At 35.4% G+C, this 26,279-nt stretch overlaps 1 protein-coding gene across 2 annotated transcripts in view; it reads right to left on the bottom strand.

Moving 5' to 3' along the window:
• sws (patatin like phospholipase domain containing sws) overlaps window positions 1-26,279 on the bottom strand; it is a 945,916-nt gene that overhangs the window by 311,918 nt on the left and 607,719 nt on the right. For both annotated transcript variants that reach the window (XM_090396526.1, XM_090396525.1), the window contains exon 27: window positions 17,093-17,215. In XM_090396526.1, coding sequence (XP_090252652.1) covers window positions 17,093-17,215 — 123 coding nt within the window. The remainder of the gene's footprint in view (window positions 1-17,092; window positions 17,216-26,279) is intronic.

Below are 26,279 nucleotides of genomic sequence, written 5' to 3' on the forward strand. Positions count from 1 at the left end.
GAATATGAGAGAAATTAGCCAAAACACAAAAATAACAATATATAAGACAGCATTCAAAACCATTTTAAGTTATGTATGTGTTCAGGCTTAAGTGCTGTGAGGACATCATGTTTGAGGCTTAATGGAATATATATACAACACTCAGAAAGGATTAAAACTGATTTTAATGCTTCCATTTTTAATAATTAAGCCTCAACACACAGATGTCATGGTGACTAAATAGCACGCAAATCAAGACAACATGGTAAGTCGAAACAATGCTTATCTAGGCAATTAAATTGGCTGGCCTTTTTAAAAAGTTGTTGGGACACAAGAGTGATACCTAAGTGCCTTAAACTAAAAATCCAATTTCATTCAAAAGAAGCCCTCCATATATATAAAAGTGCCAGCCTTGCACTACTACCAGAGCAGATCACTACAACACGTACCATACTCTCCGCGATGAACTGCCATTGGCTCCTTAAATTCAGAGCTTTGTGCGATAATCAACCCTGAACTTTGGTTCATTCTCCGGACATCACAAAACCTTCCACACAGAAAGAATTCTGAAAAATAAAAAATAAGCACATCAAAAAGTATAACAAAAAAATCGAAACCATAACTGCAAGTTCGACTGCCAGAGAGTAGTCAATCTTACTTCAAAAAAGCTCAAGGAAGATGCCGTCAGCCTAAGCCTTGGCCACAATTATGCCATTGCACCGAAAGAAGTGCCAGTGCTAGATGTAATGTACAACATCGACAAAATCTGTTGTTTAGCACAGGAAATCGGCAATAACATCAGATCAGTCATTGCCTCCAAAATGTAATTTATCATCCAGCCAACTCACTGCTTTCAGAAAATTACGGAATGAAAAAAGAGCGGATAAGGGTAATGCCACAATCATCCTTAATGCCACAGAATATAATTGTAAAATGGAGGTTATCTTCCAAGATCGTGCTACTCACATCCCACTAGAACATGATCCCTCAAAATGCAACTTAAAAAAATTATAAAACTTTCTTAAAAAGTATCCTTTTGGCTGCCGGACATTACAAAAATCAAACCTTTCAGTTCTCATTCCCCCCCCCCGAAATACCTGATTTACCAAAAATCCACAAATTTAATTCCCCCCTAAGACCTATAGTAGATGACACTGATGCACCATGCTACAAACTGTCAAAGCAGCTAGCTAACTCTTTGACCATCCTCACTGTACTTCCCACATCCCATATAAAAAACTCTACCCATTTTAAAACCCTGATTAAAATCTAACTTTAAAATGTTCGCTGCCAGCTCCTCAGGCATAGTTTGTTACTGCACACCAAGCATTTTACTTCTACAAGGTCAGTATGAGTTATCTCGTTGCTGGCTTATTAGACAGAATTTTGTTTCATTCGCCAACTATGAATAATCTCGTATCAACCCCCCCCCCCCCCCCCACTTATGCATACATGCACTGATGACTGTGTAACTTGAGTTCAGGGTCAGTGGCATTCAGTGCAGTAAGGTTTATTGCATCTAGTCTTACAATTATTTAAAATTATCTAAATAAAAACCTTCAATTATGCCATGGCCTGTAAAAGAAAGCTAACTGATGAAGAATAAGAAGCTTATGCTAATATGAGCGATGATGAATGGAATGAATTATTTGGTTCCGATTCCAAAGATGATTATAATCCTACAGACGATTCTAGCGATGACTCAGATGATGATATATCATATATAAATATATGTTGAAAAAAATTAAAAAAATTGTTTCATTTGCATTAATAAATACACAGTTTATGCAACAATACCTCTTATAATATACTACACTTTTGCCGAAATTATTTTCCTTCTACCAAGCCCCCAGACGTGCTCTCCACTTTATTCACAAGCCAAGGGTCAAAATTAATGTGCTTATACTACGAGTTAACTTGTGCTTGACATAGGAGGTCAGTAATTGACATACGAGTATATTCATAATTGGCTTGTGAGACTCATATACCAACTACGCATATGCTCGTATTTGGCAGCAAATGTGTTAAATAATACAGACATATTGGTAAGCTTTGACATCACTTCACTGTTTACCAATATTCCGTTAAATGACACCCTAACACTCTTAAAAAACGTTTTTCCTTCTGATATCTTAGATCTCTTTTCCTTTGCAATGTGGTTACTTTTCTTGGAAGAAAAAAATTTCCAAGCAGACAGAGGGAACCACTATGCTGATTTTCCCCTCTCATCCGCTCTTGCCAATTTTTACATGGAAAATTTGGAAAAATGAGCCATAGACTCAGCTCCTCTCAAACCTTCTATATAGCTAAGATATGTAGATAACTTTTTCTCTATTTGGCCTCATGGTCAAATAGAGAACACATTATCTAGAACTTTGTTCTTCACCCTGAGGTCCGCGGACCAGTGCCGGTTCACAGAAATTTCCTGGCGGGCTGTCAAAAATATCCCCTCGATCATATAGCGGCTACATGATTCGGGCACAACACTGTTGCAGGGCGAGCGGGACACTGCATGCGACAATGTAGCATCCGAGGTATAGGCAAAGTGCATGGCCGTCAAATGTCAGTATTGCGTCAGCTTGCCTGTCGACGACACATCGCAAAAATTCTTATTTTATTGCACTCGTCCGTATTGTTTTCTAATATTGTGTTGTGGTATTTCGGAAAACAAGTTATTTCTTTTGTAAAATTTGAAACCTTACAAAATGGAGACAAAAAAGTCAAACAGCAAAAAACCTTTTAACCTTCTTTAGTAAAGGAAAGGACAATATTCAGGAGAAAAGTTGTGATGGTACCGAAAGTATGCCAAGTACTAGTGCTTCAAGTTTAGAAGAAACAAAGAAAAAGAAATATGTTGATACTTTGGAATGTGCAATACAAACCAAAAAAAAAGAAAAGGAAACTTTGTTAGCCGTTTCGACAAGGACTGTTTAAAGCAGGCGTGTCCAACCTTTTAGCTTCCCTGGGCCACATTGGAAGAAGAAGAGTTGTTTTAGACCACACATAAAATACACTAATGATAGCTGATGAGCAAAAAAACATAGAATGTATAGTTAACATATTTAAGTAATTTAAACTTCATTAATTCATGAATTTTTTTTATTATAAAAGTAAAAGACAAGACAGCAACATGAAATTAGTGAGATGTTTGACATTGTTTTTGAGACACTAATGCTTTGATATTTGGTTCGATGGAGGTAGTTGCAATTCTCAGTGAGTTCTCAAGGTGCTCATCAGATATTTTGGTTCTAGTTTTATTCTTCGTGTACTTTATCCTTGAAAATAGCAGCTCACAAATGTAGGTGCTTCCAAATAGCGATGACATGAATAAGGCATGGTTGTGAAGTGAGGGATATTTTTCTCTGGGAAGATATAGCTTATAGAAGTCCAGTAAAGAGACATGATTAAATTTTTCTTTAAGTTGAATGTCAGATTGTAGCTCTATGCATTCCATTTGAAAATTGGCAGGTAATATGTTTATGTCGACTGAAAATGGAGTCGCAAATATATCAAAAGATTGACGATTTTTCCAGAAATCTTGAAACCTCTTCTCAAATTCCTGTATCAAATCAAAAAGCAAGGGTGCATATTTTTTGTTGTTCACAGGACCGTGTTTAGCCAACGTGTCGAAATGCATAAAATTGTTTGCCTTAATTTGAGATTGCCATAGTTTCAGTTTCATTTCGAACGCTCTTATAGTTTGAAACATTGTATTGATCAGTTTAATTTCACCTTGAAGACACATGTTTAACTCATTTAAATGAGCGGTCAAGTCTACTAAAAATGCCAAATCTGTGAGCCAGTTTTCATCGTCAAGTTCTGGCACAAATTTTGTTTTTGATTCCATAAACAACTTGATTTCATTTCGCAAATCATAAAATCTTTTCAACATTTTACCTCGACTTAAACATCTTACTTTCGAAAAGTAAATGATGTCCCCATAGTCAGCATCCATAAATTTCAGGAATTCCTGGAATTGGCGATGATTCAATCCCATGGCCCTTATGAAATTTACAGCCTTGATGGCAATCTGAATGAGGTTATCCATCTTTAAAGCTTTTGCACATAAATTTTCTTGGTGCTTAAGGGTCAAAGCTGTATAACTGAGAGGAGACCTCCACATAGCCTTTAAAGGAATGTGGAGAACCGACCAGGGCTTCTGACCTAATGTCCAATCCTCACCTTCTCGTGGTGCACCCTGTTGGGTATCTACTTTGATACTGAACGAACGAGGATGGGCTGGCAATTTGGGATTTAGCCGACCAAATTGTATTCTTATTGGTTAAACCAAAATAAAAAATGATGGTACAACATGACAAAATTTCATGCCAGCTGGGGCGTCGCCCGGTTAAACAAGGCCCCCGTTGTTTTCGCCAGGGAACCAGGGCGAACAGCGAAAAGTCAGCTACTGGAACAAATCTGAAAACAAACCCCAACTCAACATCACAAGAGTTAAAGATCGGTACTATCAACGTAAGAAGCCTGAATGGCAAAGAAATGGAGCTAGCTGAAGAATTAGATAAGTACCAGATCGACATAATAGGGGTGACTGAAACAAAAAAGACCAAAACTGGTGAGATCTTACTGAGCAATAAATACAAAATGTTATATTCAGGCAATGACAATCAAGGAAAAGAAGGAGTAGCCATAGTATTCAACACAAAATACGAGGCTAATCTTCTTGAATGGCAGTCAGTCTCAAGTACAGTAATGTGGGCAAATATGAGAATGGGGAACTGGACAATGAGACTTATTTGTGCCTATGGTCCCACAGAAGGTTCTACTAAGGTAGAAGTGGAGGAATTTTTTGACGCTTTAGAAAAAGCAACTGACACAATGAAAAAGGAAAAGTTGGTCCTTGTTGGGGATCTAAATAGCAGAGTAGGAAATGATTGTGAGACATACAGAAATATTTGGGGAAAATTTGGAGAAAAGAGCAAAGCTAATAATAATGGCAAATATCTGTTGGATTTCTGCTCAGGACATGGACTGGTTATTACTAACACCATGTTCCAACATAAAAATGTGCACAAATTCACATGGAGAGAAGAGGCTAGGAATAAGAAAAGTCTCATTGACTATGTTATTGTTGATAGTGATGTTTTCTCCCTGGTGCAGGACTCCAGAGTGTACAGAGGATTTGAAATTGGAAGCGATCACTATTTAGTCTTGAGCAGGATAAAATTGAATTTCATATTGAAAAGAATAACATGTAAGAAAGTTTTAAAGCGAATAAAAGTTGAGCAGCTCTCAGATGTGAACTGCAGACTAAAATACAGAAAGATTATTGAAAAGAAAATGAAAGAGTTTGAGAACAGGAATCAAACCTTGGAGATTCATTGGCAAACTCTGAAGAAAACATTGATTGATTCTGCCAGAGAGGCATGTGGTGAGGTTGTGTGCAAGGATAAAAAAATCAGAACTCCCTGGTGGACACAGGAAGTTAAAGAGGCAGTGAAGGAAAAGAAGAAAGCATATCAAAAGTTCCTGGCAAATAAGTCAGCTTTTACTCTTACAGAATACAGAGACAAATGTAAGAAAGCTAAACAGTGTGTAAAACTATCTAAACAAAAGTCATGGGAGGACTTTGGCAAGAATATAGAAAATAAATATCAAGAAGGTGGCAAAATATTCTGGAGGTTGTTGAAGAAGCTTAGAAATTGAGGAAAGAGTGCTGTAAAAGGAGTTAGAGATGATAAAGGTGACATGAAAACAGGAGAAAAAGATATCCTTGAAGTATGGAGTAATTACTTTGAAAAACTGCTAAATGAAACAAGCAGTGATGACAGCACAGTGATAAAAAACACTGACCAGGCCTGCAGTCAGGAATACATATCCATACTTGAAGTAGAAAAAGCCATCAAAGGCTTGAAATGTGGAAAGGCATCAGGAGTAGATGATATTCGACCAGAAATGCTGAAGTATGGTGGTATAAAAGTCTTACAGTGGCTGCACTGTAAGACTTTTATACCACCATACTTCTATCACCATACTTTTAGTTCAGAAAGCCTGGACTGAGGGACGAATTCCCGATGATTGGAGTAGAGCTCTCATAGTACCCATATATAAAAAGGGAAATAAAACTGAATGTGAGAATTACAGAGGTATTTCCCTACTGAGTGTTCCTGGCAAGATCTATGAAAGTATACTTGAGAAACGGTTGAGAAGAATTGTGGAAGAAAAGCTTGGTGAAGAACAAGCTGGATTCAGGCCAAATAGAGGCTGTCAGGATCAGATCTTCACTTTACGACAAATAGTCGAGAAAGCATGGGAATATAACAAAGATCTGTATTTAAGTTTTGTCGATTTGGAAAAGGCATATGACAAGGTGCCAAGAGAGAAGCTATTCAATACGCTGCAGTTATATGGTGTCAATGGGGCATTATATCAAGCAATACTTAGTCTTTATTTGAGTTGTAAGTCAGCAGTTAGAATTGAAGGAAGTACAGGAAGATGGTTTAATATTCTGGTGTGAGACAAGGATGTATATTATCCCCTCTGTTATTCATTATCTATATATGGATCACATTATGAAGGAAAGTGGTATTAAACCTGATATCAAAATTGGAGATGTTAATGTCAGCTCTTTGCTTTATGCGGATGATGTTATACTTCTAAATAAATCTGCTAAAAGTCTGCAAGATTCTCTGACTAAATTGAATAGCTGTTGTAATAGATATGGTATGAAGGTCAGCAATAAAAAGACAAAGACAATGAAAATAGGCAGAATCATTGAAAATGTCAACTGTGTTGTGAATGGAGAACCTGTGGAACAAGTAAAACATTTCAGCTACTTAGGCACGATTTTTACTGAAGATGGTAAATTAAATATAGAAATAGACAACAGAATCAGCAAAGCTGGTATGGTGGGAAGTCAATTGAATAAATTCATATGGAATAAGAGAGAAATTAGTCGGAACACTAAATTAGCTGTATACAAGACAGTGTTCAAACCAGTTTTAACTTATGGATCTGAGAGCTGGGTCAGAAGTAAAACACTTGACCAAAGACTAGAGACACCGCAGATATGAGAGTCCCGAGAAAGATTAGAGGCGTGAACAGATGGCATCAATGGCAATATCATATTAAAAATGAGGATATTAGGAAAGAACTTGACATTGTCAGCATCCAGGAATGCATTAGCAGAGCTAATCTCAGGTGGTATGGTCACTTAAATAGAATGGGAGAGGAAAGATTAGCAAAACAAGTGTTCTCTGCCAGGTTGGCAGGAAAACGACCCAGAGGAAGACCAAGATATAGGTGGATTGATACGGTACAAAGTGCGTTAGACGATAGAAATATAAGATCTGATAATGTTGGAGTGTTGACAAGTAACAGACTGATTTGGAGGAAAATTGTAGATAGGAAGTTAGTAATGATGTAAATTTTTCATGTAGTACTGTCATATCCTGTACACCCCTTGAGAGTACATGGCAGGAATTTGATGATGATGATGATGATTTTCTTGGTGTACTATGCAGTGATATTTCATCATACTTAAATTTTGGGAGGCAATTGCATAGTCTTCTATTAATTTTACAAGTCCATCTCTTTTATCTGTAATCACCATCAGTAGCTATACCGGATATGTTCACAATGGACAAAGAAAATTGCTTTAATGTATTTTTCACTGCTTCGTATAAATCTCTTGATTTAGTTGTGTTTTTCAATGGCACTAAAGAAGCCATTTCTTCAGTGATATTATATTCGTCATCAATGCCTCTAATAAAAATTGCCAATTGAGCTGTATTAGTAGCATCAGTACTTTCGTCTATCGCCAAAGCATAAAATTTAAAATTAGCAGCTCTACTCTCCAAACCTTTTTCGACAGATTTTCCTATTTCATCAATTCACCTGGCTATAGTCTGGTGAGACAAACTGATTTTAGAAAAATCTCCTTTTTTTTTTTTTTATCAGGGCAAATTATATCTGCCACGCTTTCCATACATTGCTTAATAAACTCATCATCGGCATAGTTTTTGATTTTTTTGCTATCAAGTTTGCAACCACATAACTAGCTTTTACAATAGAATCCGCTTCAGTTGTTATTTTTTTAAAACAACTTTGTTGAGATGATAGACTTTTTTTTCAGTTCCGCTATTTTGTCTTTACTACACATTCCTTGATACGCACTAAATTTCGCAGTATGTTTTTGCATGTAATGCCTTTTCAAATTGTAGTCTTTGAAAACTGGCACAAATTCCCTACAAATTAAGCAGATTGCCTTAGTATTTGCCTTGACAAAAAAGTACTCGTCTGTCCACTTTTCGTTGAACAATCTTCCTTCTTCTATAATTTTTCTTTTTTTTTTGGTTCGGTTTTCTTTTAAAACACTGTGGAAGCCATGCTGGAATTAAAAAAAAAAATAGATTGAAAATTAGAAAGCTAGGTTTAATAGTCACCAAATCGCCAAATTTTTACTACTAAAAAAATTACTCGCAAAATCGCCACAAACACGTAATGTCTGCACCTTTCTTCAGTGTCAACTCGACTGTTTACAATTGCACATTGAAAGCCATACCAGCGTACCCATGGCGCACATAGAGAGACATCTATTGCGTGGTAAAAGTAGGAAGCAAGAGCGCTAGTGCCATTTATTATGTCGAGAAGTAACTACTCGCATGGGCGGCAATTTTGAATAAATACAATTATTTGAGAATGATTTTATGAATCTCTCATTGCTAAAGAACGTGTTAAATTCAAAAGTTCATTGCTTATAAATTAACAGCATGTTAAAATTGGATTTGTAGTATTATTAATGGTATTTTTTAGTTAGTCACAATCTCATAAAGTTTGTAAGTTTACGATTTTTTGTTGGGCGCATTCATAGCCGTCCTGGGCCGCCTGCGGGCTGCGGGTTGGACAAGCTGGGTTTAAAGCTTGGTTTCATTGTAGCCCCTGGCAGTGAACTATCACCACGGACTTTGTGTGTAGTATGTTCCAAAATTCTGGAAAAAAAAAAACGCAATGAAACCTTCCAAACTTGCTCGTCATTTGCGTTCAAAGCATAGAGATTTTATTGATAAGCCAGTGAACTTTTTCTTAAAGATTATGTGACCAGATGAAAAGTCAGAAAAGTGAAAAGAAATTGATGATGACTAGTGACAAGTCACTGCTTCAAGCATCTTATTTAATTGCTCTTCAAATAGCTAAAACGAAAAAACCGTTTACTATTGGTACTATTGGAGTTAGTAAAGCCTTCCATCTTAGATGTCCTACGAGAAATTTTGGGTCCTCAAGCCACTAAAAAAATGGAGACTATATTGGTTTTGGACACAACTGCCATTCAGAGGAGAATTATTGATATGGCCACCGATATTGAAAAGCAAGTTGTAGAGGGGATAAAGAAATCGAGATGTTTCGTGATTCAACTGACGTGAGTAACCATGCTATCCTACTTTGCTTTGTGAGATATAGTGAAGATGAAAACTTAAGGGAAGAACTTCTTTACTGCCTTGCTTTACCTGGTCAGTACAGTCTTGATTTACCTGACCACTAGTTCAGAGATATTTAATGCTCTTGAAGGGTATTTTCAAGCGCAGGGCTTAGACTGGAGCAAATGCGTCGGAGTGTGTACAGACGGTGCTGCGAGCATGACTGGACGTCGCTCAGGAGTAGTTGCAAAAATAAACGAAGTTGTGCACCCCAGAAGTTTTGTCCACTCACTGTATGATCCACCGGGAGCACCTAGCTGCAAAGAAGCTTTCTACTGAACTAAACACTGTGATGAATGATGTGGTGAAGATCATTAATGAAATTTGTAGTCAAGCTATGAACTCCAGGCTGTTCACGATACTGTGTGAGAGTATGGACTCACACCACCACCATCTTCTTCTTCTCCATGCAGAAGTGAGGTGGTTATCGAGAGGAAGGGTTCTTGCATGCCTTTCAGAACTGAGGGAAGAAGTAAAGCAGTTCCTGCAAGAGCAAAAATCTGACCTAGTAGAGCCCTTGTTGAATGAGGAATGGACGCTAATGGCTAAGCTTGCGTATATGGCAGACATATTTAGCCTTTGTAACGAACTTAATATTTTTCTTCATTGTTTTTTATACAATATTTTTACACTGAGAAATAAAATGGATGCATTCAAAAAGAAGCCGGCTCTTTGGGATAATCGCATACAAGAGGAAGATATAGAAATGTTTCCACTTTTGGGAGAATTGTTGATTGCTGCTGATGTCAACAAGAAAGTCACAATCAACATGTCAACATTTAAGGGCGTTAGCTGAAAACTTTAACAATTATTTCCCTGAAAATGAGGATCCTCTTAAAGGTAACCTCTGGATTAATAATTCCTTCTTGGAAGATATAAAATAATGCGCACTAGATCCTCGTGAAAAAGAAAAGCTGATCGAGTTCTTCTGATGTCCAGACATAAAATGCAATCATTGTCTCAATTTTGGATATCACTCGAAAAAGAATATCCATCTCCGAGTTATAAAGCTATCATATTGTTGGTCGTTATTTTTTTTACTTCCTATTTGTGTGAAAAGACTTTTTCAGCCATGTCAGTAATAAAAACCAAACAGAGAAATCAAATGGATGTAATTGCAGCAATTCGTCTCTCCAAAACAACGCTCTAGCCATGTATATCAAATTTTCTAACCTCTAAGCAGCAGGAGATATCGCACTAGCTAAAAATTGTAATTTTAATAGTAATTTTATAACACTGTATTTAATAAATAAAATACTATCTACATTGGTTTATGTTGCTGTCTTAGCCGTCAGCCGGTCCACGAAATATTTCTTCTATTTTCCCTGGTGCGCAGGTGTAAAAAGGTTGCAGAACACTGATCTAGAGGGCGCACATCAAATAGAGGGCACGCCACCTAGAAAGGACTTTAGAGTCACCCATGTGTATCACTTAGTATTGTGTTGTATTTGAGTGTGTGTTACAATAGTTTTTTTTGTTATTTCTGAAGATGTCTTAGTGACTGAGACGAAATATTGGACGCATTAAAATTGATTTTAATCCTTTCCGAGTGATGTATATGTACCATCAAGCCTCCAACATGATTAAATTATGTATCTGAGAACTGGGTTAGAAATAAAGTGTTTGATGAAAGATTAGTGACTGCAGACGAATGTTCAAAAAAAATTAGGGGAGTTGACATCAATGGCAATATCTTATTAAAAATAAAGACATTAGGAAAGAATTGGACATTGTTTGTATTCAAAAATGTGTGAGACGGATTAATCCATGGTAGTATGGGAGAGGATAGGTTAGCAATACAGGTATTTTATGCCAAAATGGAAAAGGGGGGGGACCCAAGAGGAAGGCCCAGGTAGATTGAATCAGTCAGAAATACTTGAGAAGAATGAAATGTTAGATATGGCAATACTGGAGTGCTGACGAGTAAGAGAATAATTTGGAGGAAAATTATTGAGAGGAGATTATTAACCTTGTAAACTTATTTATGTAGTTAGTGCTGTTATAGTAGCCTAAACACCGTAAATCTTGAGGTTACTTATCAGGAAATTGATGACTTCTGTCCTCTGAAACATCCTTCCTCAACATGTGTTTCCCAACAAGTTCAACCTGCAGCACCTTAAGGACAATAGATTTCTCATTTCTCAATCCTCATGGCACTGATGTTCTATAGATTCCTGTATCTCTCATGTATGGGATAAAAACACCAGCCATTTTCAATCTTGTGTCCTTTATCGTTAATGGTGCCAAATGGGATGACTTTCATGACTTCTATCCCTCCATGGTGTGCTTACAGCTTCTGCTCTCCTGATAAAATATCATTTGGTTTGAGCAGGTTTCTCAAACTGAAGAAAAGTCCATTCCTCCAGTTCCATCACAAATCCCAAGTCACTATCCAAGCCTTGGTTATCCAACAAGAATACTAGGTAGTCAAAGAAACAAATTCAGCATATCATAAGGTGGAGTGAGATCAAACTCTAGCATCCTACTCAGCCTAAGTCGTAATGTGCAACTGCTGTAAAATAACTATTCAGAAATCAATGCAATTTTGAAAGGGCCAAATGCAGAAAAAAATTCCTGTTCAAATGCAGGTAAGCCTTCTGTTCTCTTCTCAGGGCCAGTGGGTACTATTTCTATGATTTGATACTTCCATTTCACTCACCCTAATGTGATGATCACTGTCGCCCAAAAATAAGGCCGACCTGCTTATCATTCTTCTCCAAATCTTACAGAGAGAAACATGGTAAACTACACATTATCAAGGAGCAACTTTCTCCATGTCTCTTCAGAAAGAAAATACAAGGTTCCTTCTAAAAACTACAAATAAAATCAAAGAAATACAGAAGTTTTATTGATAGCAAAAAATTAAATACCTTGGATGAAAAATAACCATCCATCACCAGTGATAAATTAAAATAAAGCTGAACTTAAAATAATGGACTAATCATTCATAGCAATTCAAGGCCCTATATTACATCATGCCGATTTCAATTTTAGTAGCCTTTTCTTATATGAGATTCAGATGATTTTAGATCTTTAGCCAATGCTTTGGATATCAATGCTTATAGGCTATGGAGCTTGCTATGAACTGTTAGCCAGATGTTTGTCCTTATTTTGAATTTATCACCGATGAGGGGTAGCCGTTTATTATCCAAAGTATTAGATTTTTAGAATCGATAAGCCTAGTCTCTGGTTTCACATATTCTCATCACAAAGACATCAGAAAGAAGTGTCTGAATAGCTTAGAACTTAATACATCACTTGGTTCTGATGATATCTCTTCAACTGTGCCTAAATCTTGTGCTCCAGAGTTAACATCTAAATCACCATTCAATCTGTCTCACTCAGTGGCATTTCTTTCATCCTACAAATAAAAACAAGCATATATCCAAAAAAGAGGGGGGGGGGGGTCATAAGAGCCAACTAAAAAACTACTGCCCAATTGTTCTTACTTAATTTCTGTCAAAAAAATCATGGAAGAGGTTATTAACACAACTTCATTTATAAGCCCACCAGCTAATCAGTGATCAGCATATATGGATCATGCTGTTCTCAGTCCACAACAAATTTTCTAGCCATCATCACACATCTTTGGATACAAGGCATGGAAATGATGGTAGATGTCACATGGTTGATCGACATTTATAGGATATATGATCAGGTAGTATGTTGCAAAAGGTCTGCTCAGCAAACTGTAATCTTATAGTCACCTAATCCTTGAAAATTGGGTCACAAGCTTCTCTTTGCTTACTACATGCCATCATAGATAACTTCCTCTCTTCAGATTCCCCCTTATCATTGCTAGAGTACCTCAAGGCTCTCTGCTTTTATATGTTATTTATTCTTTCTACACATTATTCTCTGAAATCAAAGCAAAACAGAAAATTGGGTGCAAAAAAAAAAAAAAAAAAAATTGATAAATGAACAAAAACATAAACAAGTAGAGATAAGAATGTGTAAAAAAGCATATGCAGCAACAAGTGTAAAAAAAGAATAAAAGGAAGGTGTAAAAGGTTAATCAAAAACAAGTGTAAAAGAGCTTGGACACAAAAAGAATAGTTTTAAGAAACTTATGTGGTCACTTTTGACAGTTCTAGGACATTTGATTGGGTCTGGCATAGACCTCTCTCCCAAACCTCACCATGCTATTGTAAAAATAATCATAATTAAAATTCTGAATACTTTTACGAATTGTTTATGTTAAAATGTTTATTAGTTTTAGTTTCATAACACGAATTGTCGGCACTTGCGATGTGCCCGTTATTGAAATTTTTCAAAAAATGATATGTAAAGTAGTTAAAAAATTGATGTACTTACTGGATTTGATATTTGTATTACTTACAGGAATTTTATTGTAATTTAAAATATTATGTTTTGTATTTTTATGAAGACATTCTCTTGTCGTTAATGGAGACAACGTATCAGCCATTATTTATACCTAACTTCTTGCTTACGGGTTTCATGGAGTGTGCATGCTCGCCAAGAAGTTTGATGTGTGATTGACAGCTGACAAGTTGGGTATCGAAACAATGGGAGAGAAAACAAGGATAGCGTTCGGAAGGAATTTAGAACACAAGCTGGCAGATATTTAGATTCTGAGGAACTGAGTTTTTTTTATGTGACAGTCAGAGGAAAATTAATAGTATATTCTGAAAAAGGAATCGTGGAACTATTAAGTTTTAATGTGGAATAAGTATGTGGATAAATAAAAGGGAAATATTGCTATTGCTATATGCGTTTTAAACAGAATATTGGAGAAAACACTAATTGAAAGATTTATAGTAGATTCTGAAAAGGAAATCGTAGAACTGTAAGTTTTTTTTATTGGAAGAGTTAAAACTGTCAATAAGCATTTAGTGAATAAAAGAAAATTTGCTATTTACGTTCTAAAGGAATGTCCGAGAAAACTCTGATTAGGAAGTTTCATCTGTATTAAGGATGCTGGATCTGACTATTATTTCTACTGAAGAAAAGAGACAGAATTAAGTTTGGAAGAATTAATGTGAACTACATAAGTGATGAGAAAGGATCCTGTAAAAATGAAGAATAAAGTCATATGTCTTTGGAGAAGGGCCTTGGCAGAGAGAGAAACTGGCTATGAACATTTTCTCATTTTGAAAACAAAGTGTTTAGTCTTAAGTGTAAGTTTATTTTAAAAAGGCCTTGGATCCAATTAATTTGTAGTTAGTTATGTAATATTGTTTGAAGTGTATATATATTGTTTTTGTTTTATTAAATGTGTTTATTTTGTATTTGGTCTTGAGTCAGTGATTATTTGGATTCTGAAAGAAAGAGTCAAGATCATTGCACCAATTGGAGTGAACCCTTGTGCATATAATAATATATAGGTACAAGAAATTAAGGGGATAAACATCCTTTGTTGTTTCATAGCCAGTAAGCGAAACTAAAGATCGATGAAAAACTAACGATCTATGCCGATAGTTTTTCATGCCGAAAAGAACTTGCATACCTTCACTATACGAATGCCATAAAGGTGTAATTATATTTTATAGTTAAGATAAAAAGCCAAATGGCTAGTTTTCTGGCAACCTTAATAGAAATTAAGGGGATAAACATCCTTTGTTGTTTTATAGCCAGTAAGCGAAACTAAAGATCGATAACTACGATCTATGAGTTTCATGCCGAAAAACTATCGGCAAAGGCAATTCGAAGTAAAGGTGGAGCAAGCTCCCTCACTATTCTTGATATTTTCTCATAATGTACAACACAGCTCCTAGGAAATGTAATACTGTCATTATATTATGAGGAGCGCTGAGTTTCATGCCGATAGTTCTTAACTATAATATATAGCTACATTCGGAAATAAAAAAAATAATTGTTAGAAACAGAGATCATCTCTATGGTAGGATTAATATTGAGATAATAGCTATGAATACTCTATCTATATAAAAATCCACCAATTATTAACACTATCATCTTATAGACTTCCTTCTCTTTGCAACTGGGTCACCAGTTTCCTCTCTGTTTATTCACTTATGGGAATGACCACTGATGCTACTGGCTTCAGATTTTCCCACCAATGCTAGAAAATCTCAGGTACTGTGCTTTCACTTGCTCTCTTACTTATAATGAAAAAATGATTCTGACCATACATTCTATTAATAGCTTTACTGATGAATGGCACACATGATTGCTTTTTTTCATTTGAACAAATCTTATAATGCAAAATCATTGCAAATTTAAGATTTTTCATAAACAATCCCTTAAACTCTGATCTATTCTTTCCATTGTCCAGCTTCTTTTGGCACAAATATATCACATCCATAGCCCATTCAGCATCCAAAAAAATTTTTCCCCTTACAATACTACTTTACATGCTTAAAGTTTCTAATCCACCTAACCTTAGAATCTGCTCTCAAATTTGAGATAGTGTGCAAAAAAGCTGTTTTTGAGCCTTCCCCATCTTGATAAACAACAGAATGAAAAATTATTCATTCATAAGAGGAATCTGATTCAGTACCAGAGCTCCCCACCCGTCATGCAGCCACACATGGATTCCCACTCTTTGCTAAGCAATAACTGTGCTTGGGAATGGAATGTCAGGGCTATCCCAAATGCCATACTGGTGCCACAGCAAGCCTTGGGACCAGCTCCCAGATCATGGGGGGGGGGGGGGACTTAATGCAACATCATGGATTCTTGCAGGCAGGCCTGCTAATTGATTAATCCTGACCAGGATCAAAAGCTCTCTAAAAATGCCTGATGCTATCCAGAAGAGGACAATCACGTTAACTGATTATCTCCCACTGCCAAAACAAATGAATTCACTCTAATCTGTCTTGTAGGCATTGTGTTTCGGCCATATATATCTTCTATAGGTATTTTCATGAGCAATGTTATTATTATTATTGTATGGGCACCTCCATGAAGTCCAAAGACTCACTGTGGGAGACCCAAACTATCGTACTTCTCCTTGAACTCATTAACAGATTTATTTTTTTTTTACAAAAACCATTTGCTACCATTATTATGGCAAGTCAGGACTGGCAGACCTCACTTTGTATACCTCTTTACACAGGATTAGATGGAAGAAAACTAATGTGCTGTTTTTTTTAGAAGTTGTAACAGATCTGAAAGATCATTTTTTGAGTCAGCCATGGCTATGAATAATTTTTCCTAAACTGAACAAATATGAGTGCATTAATTTGTCAAAAATTTGGGAGACTTGTTATCTTAAGAGCAACTCCTACATAACTGTATTTTTTTTTTACAACATTAGAGGGTGCCAAAATAGGATTTTAGATCTTTTATCCATTACAATTGTACTGTTTCACTTACTCACTGTCACAAATACATGCTGTGCTGTGTAGTGCTCTGATGATGCTGATTTGAAATTTAGTGAAATATAAACAAGTTAATAAAACATCTTTTTATAAAATAATCCGTTTGGTGTTGTTAATACTATTAAAAATAAGTCATGAATAACCGTCAAAAACTAAGTTTATCTGTTAGATTGGTGAAAGTAAGATCAGCTGTAGATTGCAAGTGGTGGAATCCATACTGTTAGTTACTGATTAGATATGTCTCTAGGTGGTTCAAGAGTTGGTTGTTGATGATGACCTTGTCCATAATTTTAGAAAGAAGTATTCATTAACCAGTATTTAAATGAAACTGCTGTTCTTTAAAATATCTAATAGCGGTGTAGATTTATAAATACTTACCATGAGTATGAACCCGCATAGTACTGTTGGTTATATCAGTAGTCACAGTGAAGTAGGGCAACCACAAATCTTCAATTTGTCTTTCACCAAACACTTCAAAAATTAAACGATTGAATGTAGCACCTGTTTAATAACATACAAAACTTTAGAAACAGTTTCATAAACAGTGCTGTAGCTGTAGAATATCACAAACCAGATGTAAACTTCTGAAACTTTTCACTACTTATTAACTACAATCCATTATTTATTTATTATTATTATTTTTTTTAACTGAAATTCACTTGCACAAATTTAGATTTCTACTGCCTATTATAAGCATTTCAAGACTTCTAGAAATTAAAAAAAAAATCTAAACCATGTAAATGCAAATTGACATTTGTGCTATGAAAACATTCATGTAACATTATTAGAGACTACATCAAAGACTACACAGCACAATGCTGGTATGATCATAAGAACAAACAAGAGATGGTTTGTGCCATTGTATTAAACATGGGCAGACTGCACATAGAAGACTAATTAAAAGAAACACACGTATTAACCACAGTGAAAATTATTTAATTGTAAATATTTCATCCTAAGTATCTTAGGACATCATCAGTATAGTTTTAAACAGCAATATGAATAACATACAGTTAGGGCACATGATTACAACAGAATCTCATTAAACGTGCATAATGTGCTACAGAAGTTAAAAAAAATTATTTAACACAATTTTGTATGACAATTTCCCATACTTTAGGAATAGTAAGAATGTCATTGCGGTTTAAGTTTGGTCTGTTTAGCAGGGCTTCAGAACTTTCTTTGCATAAACGTTCAAAACTAGAAACAGTACAGAACTAGAAACAGACTTGTCAAATATGTAAAATCAAGAATTGCTACAATTAATTATAACTGTCTTAAAGAATTCTGGAAAAAAAGCTTTTGATAAAAGCAATAGTGCTCTACATATTAAATACCTTAATCTATTAAATCGATCAAAAAAGATCACTAACAAATTACTAACAGAAAAATGGGTAGTCAATTTATCTAACCGTCCACTAACAAAAGATGAATTAAATGTTCTAGCAAGAGGCCATAAATTTGCGATTTCACCAAAGTGTTTCCCATATTTAGACTTCATACATAATATAGAAAGAAAATTCAAACATCTCTTCAGTATTGAAGCCAACAGACTTCAATTTGAAGTAGCTAAAGTGATCTACAATGCCAAACCTTCAGAATTAAATATCCCACCATCAGAATTGAAAGCTATTATTTCCGTAAAATGTAACAAAAATATAATCATTACTAGAGCTGATAAAGGAAATACCACTGTGGTTCTTGATACAAACGAAAAATGAATTTACTTCTTCGAGATCGTAATACTTACGCCAAATTGGATTATGATCCTACAAAACATCAACTCGGAAAATTAAATAAGCTACTTAACGAAACTTCCTCCTTAGATGAAGAAACAATCAAAAAACTTAAAACATACCATGCAAGTCCTCCTAGAATTTATGGCTTACCTAAGCTACACAAAACTAATGTTCCACTTAGACCCGTCGTAGACTGTATCAGCTGTTCAACATACAAATTATCAAGATTCTTATCTAACCTTCTCCGCCCTCACATAGGCCACTCAGTCTCTTCAATCAAAAATTCTACTGAGTTTCACACAAAAATTAAAGACATTCAACTATCAAAAACTGACTTGTTAATCAGTTTCGACATTGTCTCCCTCTTCACAAACATTCCCCATAAAGAAACAATAGAATTACTAACTCAAAAATTTCCATCTGATATAGTTCAAGTTTGTTATTGCATCAGGTTACTTCACCTGGAAAGGTCAAATTTACAAGCAAGAAGAAGGAACAGCAATGGGATCTCCTTTATCACCAAACCTAGCAAACTTGTTTCTAGAACACCTTGAGGAAAAAATATTCACTTTTAAACCCAAACCAAAAATTTGGTTAAGATATGTCGACGACATATTTGCAGTCTGGGATCATCCCGAACATGAATTACAACTTTCTAGATAAAATCAACCTTCTTCATCATCGCATCAACTTTACGTTAGAAAAAGAATCTCCACAGGGTATCTCCTTTTTGGATTTACACATCCAAAGAAAAGAAGACAGTTCCATCGCCACTCTGTCTTTCGCAAGCCTACATTCTCAGGTCGCTACATTCACAATTCTTCTGCTCATCCTCCATCTCAGAAATCTGGCATTATTAAATCACTAGTTTCCAGAGCACACAAATTCTGCTCCTCTGAAGAATCTTTAAACCAGGAATTAGAAGTAATCAAAAATACAGCCATCCTAAATGGATATAATCCTAAAACAACTCAAAAAATCATCAGTCACTTTTCCACACATCAAACCAGACGGGAAGAAGTCCATAGGATTCCCATACCTTACATTAAAGGCATCTCAGAACGTCTTTCTAAAATTATGAAGAAATACAATTTTGCCACTACTTACAAACCTATCAACCAAATTTACAACTTGTTACCTTCTCCTAAGGACAAACTCTCACCTTTGATGTTGCCTGGCGTTTATGAGATTCCTTGCTCATGCAAATTATCTTACTTTGGACAGACAGGTAGGTCTGTTCAGAAACGCATCTCGGAACATCAAGACCACATTTGTCTTTTTAAACCGCAGAAATCTGGCCTCTCTCAACACAGAATTGAAAATCCAAACCATAGGATCCATTGGGAAAAGTCTAAACTTTTACATAGATCTTTATATAAACATGAACGTTTATACAAAAAAAGTTCTGAAGCCCTACTACAGAGACCGAACTTAAACCGCAATGACGTTCTTACTATTCCTAAAGTATGGGAAATTGTCATACAAAATTGTGTTAATTTTTTTTTTTTTTTTTTACTTCTGTAGCACGTTATGCACGTTTAATGAGATTCTATTGTAATCATGCACCCTAACTGTATGTTATTCCTATTATTGTTTAAAACTACTGTACTTATGATGTCCTAAGATACTTAGGATGAAATATTTACAATTAAATAATTTTCACTGTGGTTAATACATGTGTTTCTTTTAATTATGATCGCACCACAGGTTTCGTTATTTAAAAAAAAAAAAAAAAAAAACATAGAAGACTGTGTTCAAATGTGTTCACCTAGTTTCCAGTGTGTTGTGGAAATATTAGAGAGAGCAGATGTAAGTAAGGCAATGCCAGTGAAATGCTGAGAGAATGTCAATTGCAGAGAATGGTGTGGAAAAAAAGTGATGTGATACAAATTTAAGTTAGTGAGGAAATTTTACTGGATTAATACATAAGGTTTATAAAAAACAAAAGAGTGGAAGCTGAGGGGGGGGGGGAGATTCAGACACATTTCTGGAAGTTGTGTAAACACGTGCTGGAGAAGTGAGTGAATGAGTTCAAAGTTCAATATGATAGACAGGTTACTAATTGAGTGAGGCTTTTTTTTTTTGTAGGAGGTTGTAATAATAACAGATACAACAATCCATTCTCTCTCTCTCTCTCTCTGAAGGAGCTCTCTTGGTATTGCACTGTTCTTTCTTTGTCACTTTAGGCTATCAACTTTATTGTCATGCCATCCCTTCTGCATTATGCTCTCATGGTCTCTTTAAATCACAGCATTATAGTGTATTTGTAATTAGAATGTTAAAAATGGCTGAGGTTAGTAGCCCATTTGTAAGATGACATCCATAGACCAGAAAAGGTCTTTTTCATTACACCTTCCTCATATTTCTTTCATTTATGCAACTATGAAGGATCTTTCCTTTCTCTGAAAACACTCTCCATAGAAGGGAGAAGAAATTAAACACTGACTTCAGGCAGAACATTTATTCCTTTCATTAAGTTCTAATTAAAAAGTACAAAAAGGACAAAATTGCTCTTGACTGTTACTTTTCTGGGCTATTTAACAATGAAAAGTTTGTCTAAAATTTGAGTTTAAGTAGTACATGCTGCTAAGGCTATACCTCCAGGAAAATTTTCAGCTTTTTGTTGGTAGGCAAATTTACTGTTCATTATCAAATATTCTGCAAGTGTCTCTCTCTCTCTCTCTCTATATATATATAGCATCTTCATGGTCAATGTTCCAACTGAAGTATGCATGTTTTTGCAAGTTTACTTCAGTCGAATACTGGCCATACCAAGATTTTCGTTACATTACTAATCATTACAGTGTCTCACACAGAAAATTATACTGTTATTATGAATATTGCAAATTATAATAAAAAAAATGCTGAAATCTATAACAGCTTAAGAAAGAAACTCAGGTTACTAATAAAAACACATCAACATCCTGAAATTATTATTATTATTACATATCTAGTCTCCCTCAATAAATCCCTGACTGTAGGGAGTCAGGGATTTATTGAGGGAGACTAGATATCAATCACAGCACATGTCATACCTTGTCCTAAATTCCTTCGCATTCTTTATTATTCCTATGTATCGTAGTAATAATAATATATAGGTACACCGGTATGGCAATTCGTTAGTAGGGGTATATGTAAGTTCGGTTCACTTAAACCTTGTTATTCCAGGTCTACCTACTCACTGATGAGACCTCAATAAAGGTCGAAACTGGTCTGGGTAGTGACCTCTCCTCATAATGTAAAACAGTAATACATCTCCTAGGAGCTGCGTTTAACATTATGAGAAAATATTAAGGATAGTGATGGAGTTTGCTCCGAGTTGCCCTAGTGTTGTACTACCCAGGTGTTGACTTGCGCTTGGACTCGCCGATAGTTCTTCGGCATGAAACTCTTAGATTTCGATCTCCACGTTTCATATCCGGTTTTAAAATAATGAGGGATTTATGATCCCCTTAACTTAATTATTCTTTATTATTATTATTATTATTATTATACCCTCCATGGAGCTGGCAGACTCATTGTGGGAGGTTCATTCAATTGACAACATATTTATCATATGGAATCTTAAAATCCTTAACACTCCTTGCATTACAACATATTCTGGTAATGCATTCCACTCACTGACAATTCTATATGTAAAAAAATCTACTCTTCACACCTCTTTTCACTTTACATAACTTCTAGAGACAACCTCTGGTTCTTTCCCTCACACTTTCTACTCTTTTTATAATCCCCGCTGGATTAACTGATAAAATCCTTTCATTAACTTAAATGTCTCTATCATATCACCTCTTTTCCTCCTATCCACCAAACTCTATAATCCACATCTCTTCACCCCTCCCCCACCTCTCTACATAGCCAGCATTTCATTTGCACTCACAAATTAATTTTTTTTTAGTTGGAAGAACTTCAATTATCAGATTTTACATTTTATTCTATAGCATATCTAACTGCATCAACGAACCTAGATCTTGATCTTCCTCTGTATTTTTTTATATGCCATCCCAGCTTAATTTTGATATTTTAATTGACAGTGAAGAGTTAAATGGGAGTCAAGAATGAGACATGAATACTCAATGAAAGGCAAAAGGCAGTGAAGAGTGCAAAACTCTTGCTTACCTGCATATATCTTCACTAGAGATATATGTAGGTAAGCAAGAGAATATGAGTGCAGAGAATACACTTGTGAATACATAAGAGCCTGAAAGGACAAAAGAAGGCCTGATTGTGGGAACGGGTGAGAGTATGAACTGCTGATATGAAAGAATGCAATTGCCAGAATATATAAGAGGAATGAGATGATTAATTGAGAAATGAGATAATGTGTATTCAAAATGAGATTGGCCATTTGGTGGCTATGAATGGAAGAGTGTGAAAAAATTCCATTATCTTCATCCAGTATATGAAGATAGTGGAATCTTCATATACTGGATGAGAGATGTGCACAAGGTTTGTTTTCTAGGAGGGAGGATGAACAGTGATTGATGCTTTGGGTATGAAAAGTAAATATATGAAATGGTGGTAGTCACAGGAATGAGTGCTTTGGTTAGGCACAAATTTATGTGAGGATGGATATCAAGAGATTATTAAGGAAAGTGAAATGCAACATTCTGGTAGGGAAGAATAATTGGAGCATGTGGTCTGTATGACAATAATGAGTTGAGATTCAAGCAAAAATTGTGAATAATATGCTAGCAGAGGTGTGAGAAGAAAAGGGTGTAGTTTCTTGATGCACTGAATGCACTTAAAGAATGCATGGAATTCTCCAAAAGAGATAGACAGTATTTAAAATGGTTAGCATGAATTAACCAGAGAAGTTGCTAGAAGGAAGTATAATGACTGATATGAACAAGAGATCGGAGAGTCAGTGGTGATGTGAATGAGTAGAAGAGGTGAGACTACAGTGTTTGTGAATGGAGAGGAAAGTAGTGAGAGATGAGAATGCATGAAAAGAAACGCAAGCTGAACACTGAAATGGAAGAAGTCGGGGGAGAATTGAGGGGAGACAATGCAAGAAGAGTGGATTCTGGAAGCAGTAATGAATGAATGAATAGAGATAATCAGCATCTTTATAAGCCCATAGGGAGATATATGGGAAGATCACTGGGACATGGTTAACAGAGGATGACATGCTCACAGAAATATAATGTGATAATTATAGATTTTTTTTTGAAAAAGGCAGAAAAGATAAAAGAGCAGGTGTGGTATTGTTCGTTTCAGAACAGTTATATCCTCTTAATGTGGAACTTGAAGAAAGCAATAATGATAATGGCTTTGAATGAATCTGATGTGAGATTGAGGTTAGCAAAAATTTTAGATATTTAGTAGGATGTCACTACAGGTCAAGGAATGCAGAAGGAGATGATTCTGAAATGTTCAGACAGATGAGACTGGTAAGTGCAGGTGAGTAATAATAATGGGTGAATTAGAAGTATGGACTGTAGGCAAGAAATGTGTGTGAATAATGAGATCAAATTTCTTGAGTACTTTGGGGCAGTTATCTAATGCAGCATGTAGTTGAAGCACCATGTAGTAATCAAGCGTTAGATTTAATACTATTGTTTAATTATATAAAGAAATCTATGGAGAATTCATGACTCAATAAACACATGTAAAACCACAGTAATAGGTTTTTTTAATACGTAAATATTTCAACCTAAGTGTCTTAGGACATCGTTAGTACAGTCGAGAACAATACTAGGAATAACATACAGATGGGCGCATGAATACAATGGAATCCAAATGCCTGCAGCAGCGCTTCCTAGCATAAAAAAAAAAAAAATAAATAAATAAAATACATTAGATTATTTAGATTAAATTAAAAAATTAAAATTGAATTATTTTAAAAATTTTGTATGACAATTTCCCATACTTCAGGAATGGCAAGAACATCATTGCAGTTTAGATTGGGTCTGTATGGCTTGGGTTTTTAACTCCGTGTTGGGATAGGCCGGATTTCTGCAGCTTGATGAGACGGATGCGATTTTGATGTTCGGAGATGTGTTTAAGAACAGATCTGCCTGCCTGCCTGCCCAAAGTACGTTATTGTATGTTATTCCTAGTATTGTTCTGAACTGTACTGACGATGTCCTAAGACATTAGGTTGAAATATTTACATATTAAAAAAAACTATTACTGTGGTTTTACGTGTGTTTATTAGTCATGAATTTTCCACAGGTTTCTTCATATAATCAAGTCTTATTCCTTCACGAGGAACAGACAGCACAGAAGACGGACTTACTAGGCAAACTTCAACTGAAACAGGGTAAGCTACATGCCCGAATCTCTTTTTTAAAAAAGTGCATACGCGATAAACTCATTCCAACATTGGCTAAACTAAAGGAAGTTATTAAATCACCAGGTGCTCATAAAATCTATCAGAAAGCAAGCCATTCACTTCTGCTTAATCAGCTATGAGTTTCTAAACATGAATTGGCAACAAATAATTTAAAAATTATAGAATTAGAAGCAGAATTGTCAAACATTAAATCAAGAGTTGCTACAAGTGATTACACTGGTCAACAAAAAAAATTTTTTTTCCTGCTGATTATGATCTGACACTTGTTATTTACTAATTTGGGTGCACTGATTTCAAATATCAAACCCATTTTTCTCTATCATGGCAGGTTTTTCCTCTATGGCATTTCCTTTTTGCTAATTTGTAAGTTTTTGATAGTTTTAAGGAGGCAGTACTATTTAGAGGATCAAAAAAATCGATTTTTTAATATTATTTTCTGAAAGTATGTACTTTTAAAATCTGTTCCTAACTTTTTATCAAGAAATTCAAAAAATTCCGGAAGATATAGACTATTATTCAAAGCGGTGCGCAGATCAGAATTGGAGTGCTCACCGCTCTAGCTTGTCAGTAAATGAATAAATGCGTAAGAACCTGCAACGGCATGTACTGGCGCTTTGAATGTGAGAGAGGCCGAAAACCGACCTAATACATTTAGGTGATGAAAAGTAGGTGATGACAACTGCCTAAAACAAATGAATGCTATATGTGTCATAGTGGACAAAGAACGATCGAAATCAGTCAATTGTTAATCGATCGTGAAAGTATGATGAGTGCTTATAACGTTTCAATAAAGTCTCTGGCTTTTTTGTCTTGTTAATTGCATGTTAGTCTGCAGTGAAGAAAATACATCATGTCTACTACTTGAAAATGTGTCTAGTGTAGATTCCTTCTGCTACATTTGTGGCAGCTTTACTGTTCCCAGTCAAAGGACAAATATCACTGATTTCATTAAGAAAGTGTACTTTGCATACTTTGACATAAAACTTGCAGATCAGGACAATTCATGGGCTCCAAATAAAGTGTGTAAGTCATGTGTAGAAAATTTACGACAGTGGAGCAAGGGATAACGCCAAAAATTAGCTTTTGGCATTCCAATGATTTGGCGTGAACCAAAAAAGCACGTAGATGATAAGTATTTTTGTTTAGTTCAGACTTCTGGTTCTAACAAGAAGAATAAGGAAAAAATTGTGTATCCAAAACTCGACTCAGCAATTCGGCCAGCTGCTCATTCCAATGAAATTGCCGTGCCAATTTATAAAGGACTTCCTTTACTTGAGAACGAGCATGATCGGGATATGCAAGATGTTCTTGAGGAGCAAGACCCGGATATTGATTTAGACAATGAAAATTTAATTTCTAGTTCTGGACCGCAACGTTTTACTCAAGTGGAATTGGATGACTTAGTAAGAGATTTGGGCCTATCAAAGGAATCATCAGAATTGTTAGCTTCAAGATTAAATGAAAAAAACTTACTGGAGCAAGATATGAAGATAACTTTTTATCCTAGCAGGGAAAGTAATCTTGTACA

Source organism: Typopeltis vanoorti, chromosome 8 (assembly GCF_054136105.1).
Source record: "Typopeltis vanoorti isolate ZY-2024b chromosome 8, IOZ_Tvanoo_1.0, whole genome shotgun sequence".
Lineage (NCBI taxonomy): Eukaryota > Metazoa > Arthropoda > Arachnida > Uropygi > Thelyphonidae > Typopeltis > Typopeltis vanoorti.